At 51.3% G+C, this 25,056-nt stretch overlaps 1 protein-coding gene across 1 annotated transcript in view; it reads right to left on the minus strand.

Moving 5' to 3' along the window:
- The window catches only part of TOX3 (TOX high mobility group box family member 3), a 98,952-nt gene extending 75,411 nt beyond the window's left edge, over positions 1-23,541 (minus strand). Inside the window, exon 1 of the mRNA XM_037515783.1 lies at positions 23,455-23,541. Coding sequence (XP_037371680.1) covers positions 23,455-23,541 — 87 coding nt within the window. The remainder of the gene's footprint in view (positions 1-23,454) is intronic.
- Positions 23,542-25,056: the final 1,515 nt, after the last annotated feature.

Raw genomic sequence — 25,056 nt, forward strand, 5'->3', positions numbered from 1 at the left:
GGTAAAAGGCATATGTTATTACAGTACACTGTGCTCCCACAAGCTGTCCATTCGGTGTATTTTAATAAATCTCTGCCAGAGCTGTATAAATTTGATCCTGTTTAAATTTAATAAGGATCAGAATATATCAAAGCACAAATACCCATGGGAGAAATAGATATTTTGCATAGTTATTGAATGGCCTATTCAGGGATACAATATGTAAGACCCAGACCATCAACCTTGAATTAAAAAGAGAGATTAATGTGTTCAAAGCCAGCTACTTGTTAAATAACATACGAAATTAGTATTTAATAAAACATCTTCTCTATATTGCTGCTAATGGTATCAGTCCTGATACAGCTTTAATATCAATATTCCCATACAGAATTCTAATATTTACAAGAATTGGCAGCTACATACTTCTTAAATATCTACATTTGCTTTGATAAAATGCAATCCTAGATGGCACAGGGATGAAAAGAGTCACGGTAATTAAGAACTGGGGGCTCCGTAGCCATCTGAATAACAAAAATAAAAGGAACAACTACTTCACTCGCTACATTTCTCAGGGATTTCAGGCACAGTGAACAATGAGCCGCTTTCCCAAACATTTTCCTCGCATGTGTTTCTGATTTGAATCATATTTCAATGATCATTAATATTCTGTGGTTGAGTAAATCGTTTCAATCTTTTTCCACCAAAATTTACACTCGAGTGTAAACACAAAGGACAATGAGTAATGAGCCTGGATTTAGAAGCCAGAAGAAGGCACAGGAGGGCAACAGCCAGTTATCAGAAAATCCTTCCTCACGATGAGAAAGGCTTAGGGGACCACCAGGGCCTGGAAGATCAAAGAGAAACTGTATGACTCAAGGTGTGTGACACCAACCTCTCCCAGCACCAGGCTAAGTCATCTTGAGTTATCTACAAACATGTTGGAGGCTACAAATTGTTTAAAGCCCATGAAACCTACATTAGCTGGTGCATGCTATATTGGAATCTACACCTCATTATTCCCAATCATTTTCATCTTATTTAAACTAGATACGTAAGGGCCAGTTCATTCATCACACAGACTGATCAAATACGCTGTCAGTCGGTCCACCAAGATCCATTAGCCAACCTCTCCAGAGAGGAGCTCTTCCTGCATGATAGCTGGTTACCAGGTAGCCAGGACTCAGGTCCAGGAGCCCAGCACCTTGAGCTAAAAGCAGTGGGCCCCACTGAGTGCTAGTGCGCATCTGAGCCCCCCTTCACTACCGGGTTCTATGTCCTCAGTCCCTCATCTGGATTAGGCTGGTGCAAAAAGAGAGGGCTGAGCAGTAGAATAAAGGGGCCTGAGATTGGGCAACAAGATCTGTTTGACACTGAGAAGACAGGCTTGAAATCCAGGCACCACTTCTCCCCAAGGCAGGTGTAGTCTGACCTACCAATACGTCCAGCCTGGGTGGATGGAAGTGCAGTGGGTGCCGCAGCCCGTGTCAGCTGTGGCCCAGATGATGCAGTGTTAGTCCAGGAAATCCACGCAGGCACAGCGGGTCCTTCACAGCCAGGCATGCATTTTTTTTAAATCCTTTTTGAATTCATCTAAAAATGGGCCCATGGTTGACTATTTCAGTTTTCCAGGGAAACTCGGTTAGTTTATTATACTATAATTTTCCTGAGCCTTTTACTTGGAAAGATCAGGCTTAGTGGCAGGACTAACACCTCATCTTATGCAAAATCCAATGGCCATGCACCAAATAGGTGCAGTTCTACCAGCTGTGGGCGGCGGGCAACACTGAGACACCCCAACAGGTATGAGGCTTTTTTTTCCTGCTCATGTTAATAGACTCACCTCAAATTTACAGCTCTTCCTCCTAGATCAGTGACTGCCATATTTCAATTATGTGCCCACACCTTTGTGAATCCTGCCACTGAAGGCTGGCCCACATCCTTCCTTGTCTAAAATCTTGGGGCCAAATGTGCTTTACAAGAATGGAGAGTTTTTAAAATTTCAAAGAGACAGTGCATATCCCATTTATTGCAAGCTGACTCTCAGCCTGGGACAGCACAAACACATGACTAGTGCTACAGCAAAATGTCTGCATATTCACACAAAGCGAGATAAATACAGAATGAAAACAGTCTTGGATGAGTTTAGTGCAGGTTTTGCTGCAAATGTGTTGCCATAAACTGTTTGGGTGTCTTTGAGACTTTGCCTTGCAGAGCTTCTAGAATTCTGGAATTATGGATCAGGTATTGCAAATATTTATTTCTCTTTAATGAAGCATTTGAATAAAAACAATGGTGCTTTTTTATTAACAAAACTTTATATCCTAAGTACAAAACAACCAGTCTTCTTCAACATAGAGCATAACTACCCGAAAAAATACAGTAACAAAATCATCTATTTAACACTATCAAATTACTAGCTACAGAAGTATCTGTAAGTGGGTTCTGTAACCCTCTCTGTGCCCCTCCCTCCCACCTACCCCTCATTCCTTAGCACATTCTGCAAATACTTGCAGGATCCCTCCACAGTGGCAGGCACAGGCCTGGGCAAAGGGGGACAAAGCAGTGACCAAAACAGACCAAACTCTGCCCTCACAAAGTTATGTCCTCTGGGGGGGGGGGGTGCGGACAGGGAGGGCAGACAGGCAAGCAGTCAACAAACACAGAGGATGTTGTAAGACCCAATGCTTAGACAATAATGAAGCAGGGCAGTGAGGTGGAGAATAACACAGACACGGAAGAGGGCTCAACTTCAGATACGGTGATCCTAAAAGGCCACCTTGAAAAAAAGAACATTCGAGACAAGACCTTAGGATGAAGAGGCAAGCCACCAAGAGAGTCAAAGAAACTGGATCTGGGACAGAGGGGAGAAAACCAAAGGCACAGGTGGGTGTGAAGCTGGATTTCTGGGTGATAACCGGGAGGGGGCGTGGGGGTGGTCAAGGTGGCCTTTGTGCGCACTTGGCTTTAATTATGAATGAATCAGGAAGGCTCTGGAGAGCTCTGAGCTCTGATGGGATCTAGCTCAATCACTTATCTAGAATAGTCATCAATGGTCATAGAGTTGGTTTTTTATTTTTTCTCCTTCATACCCAAGTAGGCCAGTTCGAGGAAACTAGATTGCTGCCCTTGGATCATTTCAGCCACTTCCCATTAAAGACAGAAGCCAGGCCTCCCTGGTGGCGCAAGGGGTTGAGCCCAGCACTAGGAAGCAATCCGCATCCTCTGCAGCATGAGTTCGATCCCAGGCCGGCCAGGGAGCAACCCACATGGCACAGCAGACCTCTCCTGTCTCCCCTCTACTCCCCTCAGCAGTGTATTTCAGTGGATCTACCTGTTCTGCTCCCCAATCTCTCTCTGGTGAATCCTCTCATCCCCTGCCTCTCTGGCCTGTACCCCACCTCTTGTGTGCATAAATAAATAAATCTTAAAAAAAAAAAAAAAGACAGAAGCCACATTCAACATCTGGCAACAAAGACTAACATGGAATCAAAGAGTGACAGGCTTACCTCACTTCCTCCAGTAGGATTTACGTCCTGCAGGCAAATATGCTATTTCACTGGGATATTTGTGTTTATGAAGACATTCTGATGAACGACACTTTTTTTTTTCAGTTCATGAAATTTTCAACATAAAAGAACCCTGAATCCCTATTTTGAAATCCATTGTGCCATTTTTATTCTGCCTGTATTTTAATATAGCATCAATATTTAACTACTCATTAAATGAAGTGTGACTTTTATAGTGAAAATGTCAGTCTTTGCAGTTCATTAAATTCATTTAAAGTATAGCTGCTTGATATTTTTTTTTTCCTGGAAGAATAAAAGGACTATGAATTGAAAGCATAAACTTTAAATTTAAGCATGTGTTTTCTTCAAAATTAACATTCAGGATCTGTAACATTATTCATAAGATTGAGGGACTGTTGGCCTCTCCCTGCATTTTACTTAGCGACTGTCATCTTTATAGAGTGCAGAGCTGTTTATCACAGTTGGATATGACCAGTGGAATGTCACTGTGGACATTAAGATGTCATAAGCTATTATGAATCTCTGGAATTCTGCATGTAGTATTAAAAAAACATTATCTTGAACTATGGCATCAGAAAAAAATAAACCCTGGAAGATGTGAAATTTAATAACTCGCTGAATCCAACAGGGCCTAAAAGTGGCCTATTTGGGTTTTTAAAAAATAATTGTGCTACGACATGAGATTGTCTGAAAGCAAGACGATGTATTAAAAATGGAATGTGAGCAATGAATTCAAATGAATTTTTTAGATGTTTGCAATTCTTTCTTCCTAAAATTACTGTGATTTACATGTATGGACCAGCAAATGCAAATGGTTTCAAATCACCACGGGGACGTGGCCGTGATTACAAAGTCTCTTAATGAGACTCGGCACTCGCAGAACGAGGCCGGCCGAGGTGAAGGCTCTGTGCCTTTCCCTCCCTCCCCACAGAGGCCACTCCTTCCTGGGCTCCCCAGTCTCCCTGCACCAGCTCCTCTGCAATCCCAAAACAGAAATCCAAGCGTGACCTGGAAGCCTGGAGGTGCCTGAGAGGCAAATCTCAAGCTGCAGCTTGCAGGCAAGACCTTCCAACACGGGGCCCCACTCTCCAGGCCTCTTCCCTCTGAGAACCCCCTTGTCTGCCTTGAAAGCTCTGCATGACGCTCTCCCCTTGACCTGGCTCAGCCACCCCAAGGTTCTTCTCTGTTCAGGTTCAATTTTCCCAAAAAAAGTTTCTTTGGCTGATAATTATAAAAGAGAAAATTCAACTTTGTTCTATTCTGGTCTCCAAAATCTAAAAGGGAAGACAGTGGAGGGAAAAAAGCAAAGCTTTTAGGTTTGGGTTTTTTTTTTTTTTTTTTTTTAGAGAAAGCAGCAGGACTTGACAGTCCCAGGCTTTGCGTGTGCTGTTTGCGCTGCCCCGAATCTTGCAATAAATAAAATGACCGGAGAAACTTCGCGATGAATGTGGAGGCTGAGGGTTGGAGAGGGGCCGCCCTTGCATTTCTAGCCACGCCGTGAGCCGCTTGAAGGAGGCCTGGGGTATTTTTGGCTTTTGACCTTTTCCCTCAAGTCCTGCTCGAGAAGAAATGTCAAGGAAACTTACCTGGAGTCGGAGGACCTACCTAAATGTCTAGGACAGGAAGGCCACACAAAACACAGTAATACATCAAATTCGACTTCAGGCATCTGGCCACTTGTGAGGAAGTCTGCCCCCTGCCTGCCTCCACTAACTCCACCAGGAGACCTAGAGGCACAAACGCTCTTTTCAAATCAGAGGCCACTGTGGCGCATTTACAAGTCTAGGCCACTGCTTCTTCGCTCTCAGCCACGGCAGGCTTGTGCCACAAAGGAGGGCCCACAGGGAGGCCCGACTCCCTCCCTGCACTGGGAGACCACTGCGTCCAGTGCAGACGGGGTGCGCACAGGCCTGCCGACACCTGCCAATACTCTGCCGTTCCACGTAATGCCAGTGATTATAATGTAATGAGAACCCAGACGGGAGAGAAACTGAGAAAATGTGTCACTGAAAGACGCCCACCGCTGAGTACTGGCTCTTACCCTTAAAGAGTAAAAATACTGGTAAGCCCATAAAAAATTAAACGTTCATTTGTTTCCATATAGATCTCCCCTAATTGGCCCTGCAGGAGCTGCTGGTGTTGTCCAAAAAAGCCACTTTTTATAAGAACTTCCTAATACCACTGAGACATTCCCTAACACCCCCGCTGACTTAAGTATTCTCAGAGTTTTCTGTCTAAATGTGTCGTTCCCCGAGTTAATTACTCTGGAACAATACAGTCATCGAGAGCCAAGTAAGAGTATGGAATTTTTTTCCCCCCATAAATCTATTCATTGAGATTCTACCAAGCCTGGAATGTCCAGGGAAAGATTCAATAATCAGGGGAGAAATGAGTTGCAGACACTCAAAGAGGACAGAATAGCCAGGCAGGAGATTACGAAGCCAGGCGACAGGGCTCGCTGAATTAAACATTCTTAAGCAGACTTACATACATAATGAATTGGTCAATTCTGTCCAATGTTTCTGAAAGAGATTACCCTTCCAACAAGCCAAACGAGTGTTCAAGGGTGGTAGCGCGGATGGATTCCCGAACAAAATAAGTGTTAATCACTTTATCTCCCCCGATCTTTTTTGTGAAGAAGAGCAACTTTTCATTTCCATAAAGCCTTGAAATCATTGGCTGGCCGGGGCTGGGGGCTGGGGAGAGGGCTAGGGAGAGCATGTGACAATGAAGTCCCTGAAAAGGGGGATTTCCTGACAATAAAACCCTGATCAGAGCCGAGATGGGGCATTGTTGGCTGCAGCACTCCCTCCTTCCTCTGGGAATTCCAGGCCTGGAGGAGGGGGGGCCCGGGGTGGTAACCGCCCAGGGTAGGGCCGGGCAGGTAGGCTTTGAGACGTGCTGCTGGGAAAGGCTGGATCGCCCCAGTATATTTCCTTGGAATTTGTTCTTTTAAACACATTACTACAAGCTTCCTTAAGACATCCTGTTAATTGTTCAAAAACTGTGGACCGCAATCAGCCTGGAAAACCTTGAAGCAAAGGATGCCGAAGAGAGAGTCAAATCTGGCCTGCAGCTGTGGACCCAGATTTTCCTACAGGCCAGGCCTGGGGATGGGTGATGTGGACACAGCAGCCAACAAGACAGAAGTGTCACTGCAGCCCAGGGGTCACAGTTGGGAAGGAAAACTCTCTCTCATAGGGCCATGTGGACCAGGCCAGACACTCAGCCACTCCATAAATACCCGAGGAAGGAAGGAAGGAAGACTTCTGAGCCTGGGGTTCACGTGACTGGAGACTAAAAATAATTCTAGTAATAATAATAATAAAGATAACAATAATAATGATCATCAGATATACTGGGAGCCACCCAACGCCCAGGTTAATCAACTTCATGGGCCCCCACAAAATCAGAAGAAATGGAGTAAAAACATGGCCTCCTTCTGCAAAATCCTGTTTTCTGAAACAGCCACTGGACAGAGCCAGCTCCCGGGGATATTTTTCCAGTTCATCCCAGCCGCTCGGTTCCTGGCTTAGCTCAAGCACCTGGAGAGGCAGGAGGGTTTAGCTGAACCCGTCCCCGCGCGCGCAGATCCGCTGCCTCCAGTGGACACAGCGACTGCTCTTCCCCATCGGCGACGTCACCCAGCTTTGTAAACTCGAGAGACACTTTGTATAACCCGGAGAGAAAGAAAACCGCCTTGAGGGGCTGCTGCGGTGTGGCTTCTCCCGCCCGGTCCGGCCCCTCCCTGGCCAGCACGTGCTCCGCAGGCTGGGCCTGGCCCTCTCAGCTCCGCGGAGGGACAGGCGGTGATGGAAGCTCCTTTTAGCTCCATGAGGCCCCAGAGAAATAACCGCCCTATATTTAGATAAATGCCCTTTGTAACAAAGGAGCAACTCATCCCAGTTAGCACTTTCTAAATGACACCGCCAGAGAGTTTTCCAAAGTATTCTTCTTGCTCGGTGATTCTCAACCAGGGCTGCTTCTGCTGCCCCCAGAACATCTGACAAGCTCTGGACACATCTGGGGGCTCTTATCACTGGGGGGCTACCTGCATCTAGCGGGTAGAAGCTCTGCCTCGCACAACACACAAGACACCCCCAACAAGTCAAGAGTGTAAACACTGAGAAAGCTGCTCGGGTCGGACAGACACTGCGCAAGGGACAGGGGCTGGCTCGTGGGTGCGCGAGGCCTGATGTCCTCCCAACAGCGCGTGAGGATAGGGGGACACTCAGAGCCCTGATCCTTCCCCCACGGCCTGTGTTTAGCAACCGGCACACACGTGCAGAAATGTATGTGATCTTTGGGTAACAACAGCTTCCAGTAATAACGAGCGTAATAGCTGGCATTACCCAAGTGTTTAGTGTCGACACAGAGTCAATATTTACCGCAACCTGATGCTGTAAATACCATTATTTTTCTCTACGTGGCAAATCTACGACACCTAATAATCCCACATAACAGGTGGGTCCATCAGCCCCTGCAAGGGCGACGTGTGGGGTGGGACTTGCTCTGCTGTCTCTCCCGCTGTCTGCCCAGGCCTGCTGAGGAGAAGGAGGCTTCGGAAGGTTCTGGAGCTCACGCAGCTCAGAAGTGGGAGGAACCGCTGCAAACCCAGCCTCTCTCCTCACACCTGCCAACCGCTGAGGCTTTGGAGCTGCTGAAACCCATTGGACCTGATCAACCTCAGCCAAATGGAGCCGCAGCCACCCAGCGGCGGGGGGGCAGGCTGCTCTCCAAAGCTACTGAAACACGACGTCTCTCAGTTTTCAGGCAGCTGATGGAACCAAAGAGTGACCGGACGTCATCTCAGAGGCGGCCAGTCCTCCATGAAGGTCCCTGCAGCCCTTCCTGGGACCACCAGGCCAGTTCCTGACCAGGCAGCAGCAAGGCCCAAGGTGACAAAGGCCTTGGGACAGCGAGAAGCTCTTTCTGACTCTAATGCGCCAACTTGTGGGCCCTGGGGGCACACGTCTGGGTGTGGACCAGCCAGCACCCAAGAGCAGACGCCCATACCCCCGTCCGTGTTGACCTCTGCTCAGTCTTCAGGTGGAATCCAAACCCCACCTGTGGGTTGAGGGACACGCCGGTGGTGACACGTCAGAATGACCACTCACAGAACAATGGTCAAGCAGTAACAGCTCAGGAGCCTACCGACTCCCCTATTGCCATCATTTCAGTAAGTTCCATAATCCTGGGGGTAATATCCTCTGAGAAGCAAATTCTAGCAAGGTTAAAAAAATAATAATAAAAGGAGGGGGATGGATAAGAGCTTTCTACTTTCACAATGTTGACACAAGAAGTAGACTTTCACTTTTTAAGTGGAAATTTCTCTTGTAGAAAGATATGCAAAGTACTCTTGACACTATACAAACACACGCACTGCACTTCCGAGCTCGCCCAGTATTTATTCAGAACCTGCTTTTCCCCACAAAGAACTGGGGTGACTTTTTAAAAGTATATCTGGTTCTAGAAAGAAAGGTAAGACCTGCAAGACCAAGAAAACTAAAATCAGTGATATGGCAATGAAGATGTCCCCAGCACACAGGCCGGCCAGCCGATGGTCTGTGCTAGAGTAGTTTCACGTCGGACTCCAAGATTCTTGGCAGCCAATGGAAAGAGAGAAGCAAAAATGATGAAATGAATTAACACCCACAAGCTAAGGCTAAGTGGTTTTCCTCAGGCCATTGTAATAACCTAAGAATATTCTCTAGGAAATCAGGATGCTGGGATGTGAAATACATACATAAATAAGACCCCCAAAAGGATGTCCATGACACTATTATTCATGATTCCCCCCCATGGAAAGTGAAGCCCTAAGAGTATACAATTCAATAAATGCAGAGGGACGCAGGGGGGTAGAACAGCATGTCACCCCCAGTCTGCAGCCCTCTCATCACATTAAATTAGGTTATGTGGATAAATGGCTGGACGGAGCCTTCTTCAGGCATTCCTCCATAAAGACATTATTTCTTACAACAGAGTTTTTAATAAGGAACCAACAGCTGAGACATCAGATCATAATTTCTGATAAGAAGCTAAAGGACAAAATTCTGTATTCATAGTTAAATATGATGGCAAAATTTATCATCGGAAAATTGTTCCCAGAATGTGGATTCTAATATGTGGGTGGTTGTAAAATGAGAAATTGTAGCTAGTGACTGTCATCAAGCAAGGACATATTATTTTGCTTTTTAAGAAATTTACATCCGGGCCTCCCTGGCGGCCTAGGGGTTAAGGCGCAGGGCTATCACCCCTGAGGGCTGAGTTTGATCCCCAGCTGGCCAAGGAGCTACCCACATGGCGCAGCAGACCTCTCCTGTCTCCCCGCTGCTCCCCTCAGCAGTGGGTTTCAGTGGATCCACCTGTTCTGCTCCTCACTTTGTCTCTGGTGAGTCCTCTCACTCTCCGCATCTCTGGCCTACAGCCTAGGTCTTCTATGTAATAAAATCTTTAAAAAAAAAAGAAAAGAAATATACATCTTTCCTTTTTATCTCTCCATCTTTGAATACTGTCTTCCCCTTTGGTGAGAATCTTCTAGATAGCGCTCATCCATAGTCTCTCTTCAAGTCTGCCTTCTGTCTTCTCTACTTCTCTTCCTCATCCATCACAACTCCTTTGACATGACTTGGTTTCCTTCAGCTGGTTTCTGCCTTGGACTTTCACAACTTTCTCCTACGTGACGGGAGGAAGGAGGCCTTGGGGCTGTTGCAGGCCTCCGTCCCATGCCTGCTGACCACCACCCCCTTCCAGAAAGGGTCAAGGCTGACCTTGAAGCGAAGCTCAGATGGTCCGAGAGCAGTACACGTGGTAACTGGGAATCTAGGACTAAGACGACCCAGAAAAGGGCAATATCCAGTCTCTGACTTAGTCAACTGGCAACTAGAAACCTGTTACACCACAGCCATAACCGAGAGGCTATTTGGAAAGTGATTAACGCAGACAGAGCAGGGCTGAGCAGGGCTACGATGCCCCCTCGCAAGTCACTTACTGTGAAAACTCGGCTTTGGAGGGACACAGAAACCAGCTATTTCAAGTAAATATTTTCAAAACAGTACATGTCAGCAATGTGCAGGAATGAGGACGGCACCCCACTGTGGTTCTGCTCTAGACCCGCTGCGCTAGACCTGGACGGGGTGCTGGTGCTTCAGACAGCTCCGCGGCTTTCCTCGAAGGGATTTTGCTTTTGCTTAACATGGTAACCGTGATATGAGATATGGAGGGTCTTCGACGTCAAGTTAAGGTCATAGCAATGTATCCTGTAGACCAGGCACCCCAGTATCTACTATGCATATGGGTGAATTTAATTGGGATATAATGAATTGTTAAAAATTTTAATAGTTTTGTATTTACTATATGGGCTTTTTTTTTTTTTTTTTGAGGTGACACTGGTTGACAACGCTGGGGAGGCTCCAAAATTACTTTCTCCCCATGTCCCCCCAGCAAATGTCCACTCACCATCCAACACCAACCCAGTGGGGCCTCCTAGCAGGTGTCGGGTAGTTTGTGTATATTACAAGCCACACAAGGCTGCCTCATACACCAGTGATAAAAATTTAAAGGTGAGTCAATGTAAAACAGAGTAACAGGAAGCCCGGCGGTGGGATGGGATGGTCGCAAGGAAGCCCCAAGCCGAGAAAGCACTGCCACGATCCACGACAGGTCTCTGGAAGGGCTTTGAGGACAGAGTGGCCGCTGGCACTGAGGGCCTCTGGAGGACACACCGTAGTGGGGCACAGACTCACTGGGGGTGGGGAGATCCAGGGGACACGGGCCCAGGAGGAAACAGGGAACCAGCAGTGGACAGGGAGAGGACAAGGTGGAAGAGGTCCTCAGAAGGAGAAATAATGACATGCAGCCCCACCACACGCAGCCATCAAGAGAGGCCAAGTCACCCACAGTCACTTCATCGGGAAATGATAGGGGCACTGAGAGAGATGGTGAAAACTTGAGGGCCACTCTGAGGAGAGGAGATGCAGCTTTCCCTGTGGCTGACGCTGGCCAGCAGTGAAAGGCGATCTATTCTGCGGAGCTGCCATATATAGGGGAGAAATGTAGATGGAGCGAGAGAGGGAAATTTGGGGCCTTGGGATAGACTGCAAAGTAGCCATAACCTTCCCCTCTCCCTGCAGCTGCCCCTTTGGGATTCTACAGCTCTTCCTTGCAAGAAATGGTATGTTACACGTTGCAAGCTATACAGGCTTCCTTGTGCAAGTCCTCAAGCCTGGCTGGCCTCCGGGACTTGCTGGTGGCTGGAGAACGGGGCAGAAGAAACAGCATGCCCCTTCTGAGCCAGGGTTGGGTGCAGTGATGTGCTCCTCAGCAGCCCAGAGGCGAGAAAGTACAAGAGAATGAGGGGCCCCAGCGGGTAGCCAGCCAAACTCCAAATCAAAGGCCCCCCGGCCAGCACCTAAGGGCGCCCAGTGAGAGGAAAATCCCCACCCCTGATTGCAACCTGAATTGCCCACTGATAGATCACAAGCAAAATACTTCTAAGTGGCCAAGTTTAGTTTGTTACACAGCATCTGACAACTGCTACAACCACCGGAGAGAGAGCTGCCGGGAAGGGCAGACCACTTCCAAAGTGAGCGAATACAGAGGCAGAGCGGAAAGCCGAGCCCTGGCAGGACACAGCCGCTGCCTGAGGACAGGAAGGAAAGCAGTGCTAGGTGATGGAGCAAAAGCCAACAAGTGGCATAAAAATATTCACTACTGGGGAGCCAGGGGCATGAGCGCAAGGGGCGTGGGGGCGCCCCGTTGGAGACAGATGGCAAGCAGCACCCCGCGGCGCGGAGCAGAGTCTGGATGCAGTGGTGGCTCCAGGGTCTTGGATGAATGAATAAGGTCTGCCCTGGTGGGGCGGGGCAGGGTGGGGCGGGTTGGTTCCCTGCACCAGAGAGAGAACTTGTTTCCTGGATGTAAGGAGCATTAAGAGGGCCTGGGTGGGGAAGACTTGCACCCCCAGAGCAGCTTTTTGAACAGTGTTTCTGGGATGCTGAAGAGGGGAGCTCGGTTGACTAAAGCGTGAGTGTGGGCGGCCCCTTCTCTAGGACAGTCCACTTCTGAGTCTGGCCGGGCCCATCGCCTGGCAGCGGGTCAGCAATGCCCACTCCCTGGCCTGCTCTGTGCGTCTGGGGCTCCCCGCAGGCTGTGCACGGAGCCAAAGGACATTTAATTACATCTTGAGATAGTCATTTGGATTGGGATTCCCATGCAAGCCCCCCAGATAAAATCAAAGGCAGAGCCTCAGTTTGGTGCTGACAAGTCTCGGGCACCTCCCTAACACTTGCAAATCTCCCCTTTCAGCAAACAGAGAGCAGGGCCTGAGGCAAGCAGGGTCTCCAGGGAGCTTTCAAAATAGTTGACTCCTCGGGTGTTTATTGTTAGGATTTTCTTCTGTCTATGAAAAGTGGCAAGATTTTCCCTTTGTGGTCGTCTTCATGTCACGTTAATAGAAGGGGGGAAACTCAGTTAAACAAAAACATGAAGAAGCGTGTGATAAGTGGGTGGCAGGAGGAGCAAAGGTGGTGATGGGTGGCTCTCAGCAGAGTGGGGTTTGGCCAGGCTGCTGGGGGCACTGAGCACCCCGGGGCGTAGGTGAGAGTAGGAAGGAACTGAATAGGAAAGAGGGGGTAGGGGGAGAACACTGGATGGTGAGGAAGGGTAAACACTGCTCTTTGGAGGCCAGAAAGGGCAGAGAACTGTTGTCTGGAGACAGAGGAGCAGCCACAGCAGACACTGTGGTTTGCCGAGAACCCCAGCTGCTCCTCAGGAAGTGCAGGAGAACCCCCTTCTAAGGATGAGCTGGGGCTGGTTTGACTGGGGTGTGCAGGGAAGAAAGGAGACTTGCACACCCATGAGAAGAAACAGCCAGGGCCAGCTAGAGCCTGGCGCCCACAATGTCACACTTACAGGGACAGCTGTAAGGGACAGCTTTCACTCCTCCTGGCGTTGAGAAGGGAAGGGGTCAGGAGCTTGGGCTGATGGGACTTTGCAGAAGCTGCAGAAAGGCCCAGGGGTTAACAGAGGGGGTGCCTGGGAGGAGGCAGGGCCTGAAGGGCTCAGGCCTCTGGGGGAGGGGCCAGTGGTGCTGACGCTTGATAAAAAAGAAAAAGCCTCAATGAGAGAAAATTAGTTTTAAAAATGGGCATTGGAGATTGATGGGTGCTCAAAACTTTGTCCCCAAGTTAGGGCTTGAGATCTGGGAGTATAAAAAAGCAAGAGGTATCTGGGGAAGAAGAGAAATCTCAGCCTAAAATATAGGTAATCAATTAAAATTAGGACATCAGGATTTGCAGTTCTGCAAAGGAGGACATAAATCATTGGATATTTTAAGCAAGCCCAAAATAAAACCCCCAAACTGGAGAAAGGACAGAAAAGACAGCACGGGGCACAGGAAAAGGGGCCAGTGATGACTGCAGCCCTCGGGCCTTTCACCAGATGTTCCTGCACCACACGGCTCCCACCCCCCGGGCGTCACAGACAGACCGGCTGGCCAGGCCTCTCGGGGCCACTTCCAGGCTCCGGCTCCTGCACAGAGACCCGTCCCGAGTCTCTCCTGCTTGCTCTTCTCTGACATCCAGTTTTTCTTACTTGTCCATGCCAAGCCTGATGGCCTCCAGCTGCTCTTACCTGCCCACACACCTCCACCCCACGCTGGACCTCTCCCTGGTCCAATCTGTTCCAGGGGCACCTTCACCAGTGCCCATCATTGCTCTCAGCCTACTCAGCCTAGAACATTCCCTCGGGCACATGTACATGCTTCTCTCTCTCTCCCCCCCACACCCCCCACACCTGCTCCCCTACCAAAAAGGTCTCTTGAAGACACACCACATCCACGGCCAGCCCCAGACAAGAAGTGCATCCCTCTCTTAGTACTTGGCCAATAATGATACGACACCAGCACCTGGCAAGGGCAGGCTACTTCCGGTCTCCACAAGTAAGGACCAGCGTGGACAACTCGGCGCTCAGACATCCCCCCACAGGGAGGCTCGCCCGCTGCGCAGCGGAGAGGCTTGCCTGGCCCGCAGCCGCCCTCCCTGGCTCAGAGGCACTTCGCGTCCAAGGGGCTCTACTGGGGACTCGGCCCACGTGGTCTCCCGGTGGGCGACAGCGACAGTGTCCGGAGCTGGGGCTGTGTCTTGGTGCCTCCCCACGCGACCCAAGCCGTCCAATGAGACAACATCCAGAAAAGTTGCAGAAAGTGCGAAAGAATCTCCCCCCCTTGGGGAGGATGAGCTGAGGGGGCATGACCTGGGGCAGCTAAGGGACATCTTCCCGCTTCGCGAGCTCCAAGAAGCCGGACAGATGGCAGCAGAGCTGACCCAAGAGGTCCTGGGACAGCTCCCCGAACCCTGAGCCCCGCCATGCCTAGCACAGGCCTACCGACCCTTCTCCATTTAACTAATTTGGGGCATTTGTATCGCTTGCAATCAAAAAACAATGTTTACCAACCCAAATGTTAGCCATTTCTCCATTAAACATTTTCATTAGAATCTTTCAGTTGCTTAGAATTGTTTAAATAAGCCAGACAGGAGTCAAATTCCTCTTTAAAGACAGACACGAAGGTGCGGCAAAGCAGGCCTGGCGCGCGCGCTCCCCACGGCTCAGGGGGTCCAGCTCTAACTTGTCCTTGACTGCAGAAAACCCACTTCAATCACTCCTATTTCATAAAGGTTATCCAGGCGGGTCAGCCTTTGGGGTTTCTACTTCCTAGCCCTAAAGGGTTCCTAAAACAAAGTGAGGGAGTTTTATTTTACTCCTGTCCATCAAACTCCCTCGCTCGCTACAAATCAACTGCAGAAATTGCTGGAAAGATCTCACAATGCGGAGGAGAGACGTGCACGCACGTTATCAAGTTGAAATAACAACACACTCCCATCATCAGATTTAGCCTAATTCCTCCAAAGAAAGAAGTCAGTCCTTGTGGAAGAAGCGACAAAAGGTACAAAATTTCCAAAGCAAAGGGCCCGGATTCAAGTCTACCTCCTCGCAAAATAGTTCTCCATCATTCAACTTTGCATGGAGGGTGACATTCAAATGCGTCTTGATGTTGGCCAACTTGTTTAATGTATGGATTATCAAGTCACTCAAGTTATTCTTTCATAAACAAAGCAAAATTAAATGAAGACTGAAAATAGCAAGCTGGTCCTACAAGAAGGCCATCTGACAGTGCCCGGTGTGTTTTACACGAGCATGGGACATATTTAAGAGTACACAACCTCCCTGAGGAGGGGATTAAGGACACAAGCCTAGAAAACAAAGAAAAGAAAATGATGTACTACAAAGGGAGAAGATAAAACCTGTCAGAAGCTCGTGCAGACCTTGAATATAAGCTTCTACTCCTTATATTTTAAACAGGTTTTTGAAAGAGCTGAATCCACCTTCAAAATACACTGAATTTATATGTATAGTTAGCAAAAACCCTGTCCTCCCTGATTAACCACACTCAAAACAAATTCTCCCAGATTCTTAGGACATTATTAACATGTCACAAAATCCAATTTGAAACTGCACCTGTGACACAAAGGGGGAAAAAAGCCATCAAATGTTTTAATTCATAAGTGACTGATAGGGTTATAAATTACCTGATTGCAAATGGTACATCATTCCCACTTAATAACAACCATTTAACCATGTTTCTTTCTAAATAACTAATAAGGTAGAAAGGCCATACCATCACATAAACACACACACACACACACTTTACACCACTGTTGTGATGGTTCGGTATTTCCGGAATCTTCTGAGATCCAGACTGCTTCCTAAATGACCACCTCACTACCTGGGAAACAATCAGCAAACACCGCTCAGCCCTCAGGACAGAGGAGAGTGTATGCACCTCCCTTCCCCCTGCTCATGGAGAAGTCACACCCACGCCTGTGGCCCTACTGTGTGCAGGAAGGCTCCAGAATCTCCTTTTCCAGCCCTGAGCTCTCCTTTGGCGCCAGGGAGCTGGCACAAGTGCCTGTTTGAAATCTCTGTGCCACTATTCCACCACAATATCCAGAATCAGCCTTACCCTTCCACCAAAACCAGTTTCTCCTGTGACCTCTCTGCTTCTGTTCAAGGGCCTGTCACCCTCCAGGCAACCAGGATCAAACAACCTAAGTCATCTCTGCGCCCCTCTGTCCCTTCCTGAGTTACAGAGATGTCTGTCCAGTGCCTCCTCTTCTTCACATCCACATTCACATCTCTGAGTTGAATCCTCCTCACACCTTATCTCAGTAGAGTGATGGCTGCCTCCCTGGCTCTCCTCACCACCTCTCATGGATCCTGCACTAAGCTGGTCCAAGGGTCAGATCCACCTGCATTCTAACCAAACCACTGGTCTACATGAAACTCCTGCTCTCCCTTATACTCAGTAGACGCTATTAATTGCCTTTGCAACAGCCTTCTTCTTTGCTGGCAGAGCATACCATCAATTACACTCATGTGACATTATGTTCAGCCCCAGGGACAACACTGGAGTGGTCTAAGCCAATCACAGCAACTGTCTTCATCAGTGATTGGCCTATGATGAGCAGGGGATCCATTTCTGATCAATAAGATTTTTTAAAGTAGAGAGGAAGTGCTTCCAAGCAAGCTTTTCTGCAGAGGAGATAGATACACAAAAGGATGAAATGACCTTTTTCTATCTATCCCTCCCACGACCATTCCACCCCTACCTTGCTTCCCATTCTGCATACTATCACCTGGGGATGTGATGCCTAGTGCTACAGCAGCCACTTTGTGAGCATGAAGAGACTGCTGAAAGAAAAACTAACAAGCTCCTTGCAAACACCCAAAACAGCCTCAGACTGCCTACCTAGTCTTCTTTGTAAATAAACAATGTCCTTAGGGTTTATGCCACTGTTTCTTGGATATTCTGTTACCTGCTGTCCAAAACATTCTAATTGATAAGCCTGGGAGAGCAAACTCTGTCCCTGCCCATGTACTCTGTGCTGTGCTACTCACAGCATGGTCTCCACACCCACAACATCAGCACCCTCTGGGCAGCCCACCCCAGACCTATGGTGCAGAATCTCCAGGGATAAGGCCCAAGAGTCTGTGTTATAAAAGCTCTCCAAGTGATTCTTTAGCATGTAAATGACGTGCTCCATAATATAATCACACCTTAACTTTTTTTAATTTCATCTGCTTCCTACACATCATGAGAAGGGCTAGGCCTGGATTACTCCAGTGACAGTGACCTCACTTCATTAGGGTTGAGCATCATTTGTTACTCATTTAACTTTACCACTTCTCAAAATGTTCAAACTTGAAGCCTCCCAGGGCCTGTGAAGAATACAGAAGGCTAAGTCTGAGAGCCAGGCGTGGGGAGGACCCATGGGGGCACAGCCTCAGGAAGGCAACAGCAGATGGTGCCATGCAGGGGACGAGACGGTATTGCCACGTTGATGGTTATTTTCAAAGCAAAATGGTAGAAAGGGTCAGATTTACATGCAAAGGGTTTTAGATGCAGGTTAAACAGAACAGGTTCTCAGGTGGACTCAGGATCCCCCTGACAGTTTGTGATGTGAAGTTGACAGCTCGGGAAAGATCTCCGCGTACTCTCAACGCTGTGACCACTAACATTCATTGGCTTAATCTAAAATGGCTCAAACTACTGTACTCTGGCTAACAATAGCACATGACTTTCATCAGCATTCGGCTACTTGGGGTAGCAAAATGGGGGGTGGGTTGTAGGCCCCTAGTCAGCATCAGCAGAACTGTCCTACCCATCATTCACTACACACTGGACACCTAGAACTAGCTAGAAGTGTCTCAACCACAGAATGTTTCGGAAGTAAGAAAACATTAATTGGCCACCCAACACACACGAAGTACAAAATTCAAACTCGGAGAGGCTCAATTAAATGTGTACAAAACGCAAACATAAGTCAACTAATCAACATCGACTCAGATATGGCGTCAAGTCATGTATTAAGTGCAGGAGGTAAAAGCATTTCTATGTCTGATACAGTACAGAGGGGAGCCAGGTCCCCAGTGCCTGGGACAAGCCGAGGTCCTGGGAAGGCCCTGAGCGTCAGCATAAAGTCTTGTCTTCCTTATGAAAATAAATTTCTTGATGCTGTTCCCCTGCTCCTTGAGGTTGGTCCTTGAAGACACGATCGAACCATCCAAAGAGCCTAGCTCGGCCACTCCAAAGCAGGCTCCTCAGCCTAAAAGAGTTTCCAATTGTGCTTGGACAGTGGAATCACTAACCATCAAAAACATTGTTGCCTGCATCCCAGCCCAAAGATTCTTATTGAACTTGCCTGGGGCAAGGCCAGGAGGATCTGTTACTGCCACCTCCCATCCTACCCAGGGCTAAGTATAGCCAGGGCTGAGAACCCACAGTTCTAGAAGCATTCTGAGAAACACTCTCTGCGATCATAATCTTTCCAATTACTCTATCTGTTTAACTCCATTTTCTTTCTGCCACAGAAGTTTGAAACAAAGGATGACGAGGGAACCATCAAGGGGTTTGGTGATCTAGAACCCAGAAGGGGGGCTGGCGAACTCTGTCTGGCGGTGGGTAGCGAATGCTTAGGTTGTCCAAGCCATCCGGTCTTGTCCCATCTACTCAGCTCTGCCACCATCGCATGAAACAGACACAGAAAAGGCATCGACAAAAGAGCAGCCTGTGTTGTGTTCCAATAAAACCTTCTTTATGGGCACGAATGTGTACTTCATGTGATTTTCAGTCATGAGCATCATCCCTCTTTTGATTTCTTTCAACCATTTAAAAAGGTTAAAACCATTAAGTCACTGATCCTACAAAAATAAGTGGCAGGCCGGTGGGACCGACTCTTCCACTAGAACCAGCCCAACTAGAGTTGTTCCATTGACGTGAGACCATAATATTAACATACGATACATTAAACAAATGATCGAATGGTCGGATTGGAACCATATTAAAACATTCTCCACTTACTCAACTGAACTGTCCAAGCAACCGAAGGTGGCAGTGTGTGGGGCTCGTCCTACACAAGCCCTAAGTGACTGGTCAGAAAATGAGGTTGAATGTGTCTCAGCAAAAAGTTTCAACGCTGTAGATCACGAGCATGTTTTGGGGACCCCAGACAGTGATTTCAGTTATTTTTAACTTACTTGCAAAATCCCTAATTCAAGCTATTTCACATAAAAATCAGATTACTCTCTTGAAAACAGTAAACCATGTGGTCCAAATGTTGGCATGACCACAATCTACTGTGCTACACAAGGCTACCCCTCTAGACCGAGCGCATCCCCACTGACCCCCAAAGCCCTAGCGTCACATGTTTCGGGGGTCTGGTCAAATGTCCTCCGTAAAACCCGATTCCCCTCTCACAATGTCATTTCAATCTCTTGTTTAAAAGCCTGACATGGAAATCTCTCAATCTGTTCTCCAGATTCACCAGGCCAATCCTCCAGACCCCAGAGATAAAATCATTAATTCTCATACTGGAACAAGATATCCACTTAAGAGGAGTTTCAATCAAATCCTCCTTTCAATATGTTCTCAATCTGAACCAGAGTCTCCAAGAAGACAGACACATGACAAATTACCCTGCAGGCCTCTCACCCTTCAAGCCAGCGAAGGCGAAAGCCCAGGGACCCGGGCTGAAAGCGTTCATATTAGAACATCTTCATTAAGCACAGCGATCAATAACACAATCATCAGAAAGCATGTTTCCAGACGAATGGCGTAAAAACAACATAGGACTTTCCTATGTAGGGTATGGGGTCAACGCTCCTATTCTGCAAGAGGCAGAAAACCCCTAAGAATGTGCAGGAAAAGCTAGTCACTAGAGTTCAGTCCAAGTTCATTATTAACCCACTGTGTGACTTCACCTCGCTCGACCCACATTAAACAGGAGCGTTGATTTGGGGGTGAAAGACCTCTGACACCCATCTGCCCATTGCTATGTCGCCTATCATCTTCTTACTGGTGGAGAGAGAAGTTGAACGCAGGGAAAGGAAAATTCCAATTCTATAGACAGTAGGTCACCAATTCACTTGAATAATATCTGACCTTTAAAAAAAAATACTTGTGTGTGGGTGCGAGCTTAATTTGTGAGCCCCACCAGAAAAAGAAATGTTCAAACACTAGATTTTCCACTTGAAATTAAAATGGAAATTAGCCCTTAGAAAACAGAGATGACTTTAAGTTTATACATCAGTGGCTGCTTCATGAATTATTAACTGATTTTAATGATCCTGGCTATATTTTATTTGAAGTTATTCTCCTACTTGCAGCGACTTTTGAACTCTCCCAACTCTTTCATCCATTCTCCATAGATAGAGCCCACGTTCACGGGTGCTGACATTTAAAAAGGATCCATATAGTCACAGAAGGTAAAGATAATACACACGCCTATAATTTATACAAAGGACTCGGGTCATTTGTTAAAGAGAGAAAATGAAGGACACCCTATTATTCACGGTGTGTAAATAAATGTAAAGATCGGCACAAATTTTTCACTGGCTAAGTTTGGAGCTGAGGGTCTTGCACGTCTCCTAAAGTTTCCCAGAAGGTCACACAGCAACAAGAGAGGGCAGAAACCTACTTCCTTGGAAGTCTCTCTTTTTCCATCCAGAAGGATAACACACGTCATCAAAAGTTAAGTCTTGGGAGATTAATAAGTGTTTGCAAATAAAATAAGCGCCTGCCTTTGTGTGCAAGCGTTTACATTTTCAGCATAGACCCAGACGGCACAGCAGCCCCACTCCAGACACACGAGTTAGCTGTGAAACAAAATGCTATAAACCTTTAATTAGCACTTGCTGTTTTATGCCCATAAAGTTAATACTTCCTCTTCGACTACCTTCTCCCTATAAAGAAAAATCACGGGGAATAAAACGGAGTTTTTCACTCCAGAAATTAAGTGTAGAAAAATAAAATAGTGTGGCTCAGTTTAAAAATAATTGTATTTTTATCTACAAGAAATGCAAAAACCTCCCTGGAGGGAAGTACAGTGTGGCTTCTCCCAAGAGGAAGCACAAACTTCCATAAGTTGGGTACCCACACACCGCAGAGGGCTGAATTACTAAGCACCCCAGTTATTTCAGGCAAATAGCTGCACGAAGAAACCAGGCCAGCCAACCAACTTGCATCTCCACTGCTGAGCAAGGATCTCAGGAAGGGATGTCTGTCTTCCAGCCTCCTATCCGCTCCTCCCTGACATAAATGTTCTGAGTTTCAATCGACTCAAAACAGCCTTTCTCCAAAAAATAAAAAGAGACGCACAGAAACACCCCCAATTTCCTCTGGTCTCTTGAAGTACCCTTGGGAAGGTGGTGAACAGAGAGCTTTGCCACGCATTGCAGTGACTGGATTAGCACAAAAGGTTTCTATTTTGGTGTCACTCAGTGTTGCTGATCTTAAATCAGAGAGAGAAGTAGTTACATTAGGCCAGGTAATGGCTTCCCAAAAATAAGAGCGTGCCCAGCTACCCAGGGCCTGCTGCACAGGCGAAGTTGGAGGGAGATAAATAATACCCCACTGGAACAATTAGATGGATTCTCAGAAACACTCCATACTTAATTAGGCTTCCTAAGTCCCTCCCTGAGTGTCCATAGGGGACTTTTTAAAGCATTTAATAACCTGAGTAAATCCAAAATCAGAGGACAGAAAGTAAACCCTAACTTTGCCTACTGGGAGAGGCCTTTTCTGGCTTCTCTTTCAACCTGCGCCTATCACTTTTGGAATTTGGAGAGCGTGACGCGCCCCCGGCCCTCCCCAAGGGTTCCAGCACACCGGGCTTGGGGGGAGGCCCCGGTGCCAGGCGCACAGCACGGCTGGCCCCCGCTGACACAGGGGGGGTGGGGTGCAAGCGAGGCAGAGACCCCCCAAAGGTCTCCCACAAACTTCAGCACCGGAGTTGGGAAGGGAGTGTAAACACACAGCGAGGACCAGGAGCCTCGCCAGCCAGGGGCACCGCGCGCTCTCCTTGCGGGCTCCCCACGCAAGTGCTCCCCGCCTGTGATTTATTCCTTAGTTCTGCATCGCACCTTCCTCCGCGGCCCGAGGTCCTCCCCGGCCGGCCGCGCAACCATCAACAAACTACGATGTGAAAGAACAAGGAGAGGGGGGAGGCGCAGGGGAAGGAGAAAGAGACCCCACAGGCCCTCGCGCGCGGCTCCTTCTACGAAAGTCGCCCTGGGGAGCTGTTTCCCCAAGCCCGGCCCGGGGGGCTGCGCGGGGGGCTGCAGGGCGCGAGCGCGCGCGCCCCGCGCCCCGACCCCGCGCCCCGACCCCGCGCCCCAGCCCGGCCCGGCCGCCGCGCTTCCAGCCCCACCTGAGCCCCGGCGGGGTGCGGGAGGTGGGGAGACCCGGGGAGCCCCGGGGCGGGGGGGGGGGGGTGCGGCCTCCACCGAGTCCCCCAAACGGCAGGGGTAGGAGCCCCTCGTGCCAGCGCGGCGGGACGCGCACCCCCGGCCCCGGGGCTCCCCGGCGGGGGGCGGCGAAGCCACCTGCGGGGTGTCGCCACCACCGCGCCCCCAGCCCCCCACGCGGGGCGCGCGCCAAAGTTTGTTCCTCTCGGGCCCCGGCGGCGCGGGGTGCGGGCGCGAGGGGGGGGGAGCGGGGAGGGGGGCGGGGGGCGGGGGGAGGGGGACGAGAGCCACGAAACCGGGGGCCCGGCATCCCCCGCCCCACCCCCAAACTGAGGGGGGCTGCGCCCCTGTTTACTAGCAACAGCAACAAAGACTCGCGCCGAGCCCCCTGCCCCGCCCGGGCCGGCGCGCGTCCTGGGGCAGCGGGAGGGTCGCGGGGCTGGGGGGCGGGGGGGGGGGGGGGGGGGCGGCGGGGCAGAGGCGGGGGGCGCGGGGCGCGCCGGCCCGCGGGGGACAAAGCGGGGGCGGGGGCCCGGGAGTGCGGGAGAGTTGGCCGGAGCCGAGCCCGCCGGGCGCGGGGCGCGGGGCGCGGGGCGGGGCGCGGGGCGCGGGGCCCGCCCGGGGGACCCGCCCGCGCCGCGGTCACCTTGCTGTAGCCGTAGTAGCCCAGGCACTGCGCGAAGTCCAGGCCGGCGGGGTCCCCGGCCGCCGCGGGGTAGAACCGCACGTCCATGCCGGGGGCCGGGGCGCGGGCGGGCGGGGGGCCGCGGGCCGCCTCCTCGGAGCCGCCGGGTCCACCGTCGGGGGCGCCGGCCGGGCGGCCCGGGGCGCGGGGCGGGGGCCGGGGCGCGGGCGCGGGGCCGGGCCGGGCCGCCGGGAGCCGCGCCGCACACAAAGGCGCGGCCACGCGAGCGGGCGCGGGGGCGGCCCGGGGACGCGCCCCGCCGGGGCTCCGGGGCGACGCGGGCCGGGGCCCGGGGCGCGGCGCGGCGGGGCCCGGGCGGCGCGGCGGCTCCAGGTGCGCGGCGAGGCCGGGACGGCGCGGCGGGCCCGCTGCTCCTCCTCCTCCCGGGCGGACTGAGCCGCGGAGCGCGGAGACAAGGGGCCGCCCCGCCCCTCTCCCCTCCTGCCTCCGCGCCGGTCCCCTCCCCGCGCGCTCCGCCCCTCCCACCGCGGGCAGCTGGCGCGCCGCCCGCCCCGCCGGTGCGCCCCGGCCCGCGCGCCCCGCCCCGCCCGCCGCCCGCCGCCCGCGCCCCGGCCCCGGCCCGCGCCCCGCGCCCCGGCCCGCGCCCCGGCGCTCGGCCTCTTTGTCCCCGCGGCCGCCGAGCGCCCCGCGCCCTCCGCGCCCCTCCTCGCCCGGCCCCGCGCGCGCGCGCCCCTCCCGCCCGGCCCCGCCGCTGCCCCGGCTGCCCCGGCGGGTCCCCCGCGCCGCGGCGCCCCGCCCCGCCCGCGCCCCGGAGCCCCCGGGCCGGCCCGCGCGCACCTGCGGCCCCTGCGTGGGGGGGGGGGGCGACCTGTCCCAGGTAGGCGGCCGGGGAGCCGCCCGGGCGCGGCCTCCCGAGGGTTCCCTGCGTGTCGCCTGCGCCCCTGTTTGTGTTCGGAAGACAGGGGAGTCGCTGGATCTGGGCGGATCGTCCCTGCGCTCCCGGGAAATGCCCTGTTTTCCTAAAAGGTTCTGGGTGATTAACTTCCCCGCGCGGCGCTCGCCCCTCTGGGTTGCCTTCGCGGTCCCTGGGCTGCCGCCCCCCGCCCCACCGCACCCCCGGGCTGGACGGCGCGGGGGGCCTTGGAGAGCTCGGCCCCGGCCCCGCGAGGGCAGAGCCTGGATGCCAGGGGAGCAGGGCAGGGGAGGCCGCCGCGCCCCTCCCGGCCGGGCCATCGGGAGCGGCGCCGGCCCGGGGAGAGACCTGCGCCGGCTCGGGGACCCCCGCCCGCGCCCCGCGGGCCCAGGGCCTGAACTTTCCCGGACTCGGCTCGCGCTGGGCTTTCCTGCCGCCGTGGCTTCCCCGGAGTGGCCCCGCGGGCCGGGCAGCACCTGCGCCCGCGCCTTCGCCCTGCACCCCCTCTCCGGACCCAACAGGAAAACACATCTCAGTTAGGAGAGGGTTGGGGGTGCGCTGCGCCCCGCAGAAGCGCGTGCCGGAGCTGCGCGAGCGAGCGGCGTTCGGGGAGAAACCACCGCGCACGGTGTCCCCGCGAGGAGCCGGGCCCCCCTCCCGAGAAGCCGGGGCCACCTCTCCAGAGCCCC

The sequence above is a fragment of the Talpa occidentalis genome, unplaced genomic scaffold, assembly GCF_014898055.3.
Source record: "Talpa occidentalis isolate TD23 unplaced genomic scaffold, MPIMG_talOcc4v2.1 talOcc4.17, whole genome shotgun sequence".
Lineage (NCBI taxonomy): Eukaryota > Metazoa > Chordata > Mammalia > Eulipotyphla > Talpidae > Talpa > Talpa occidentalis.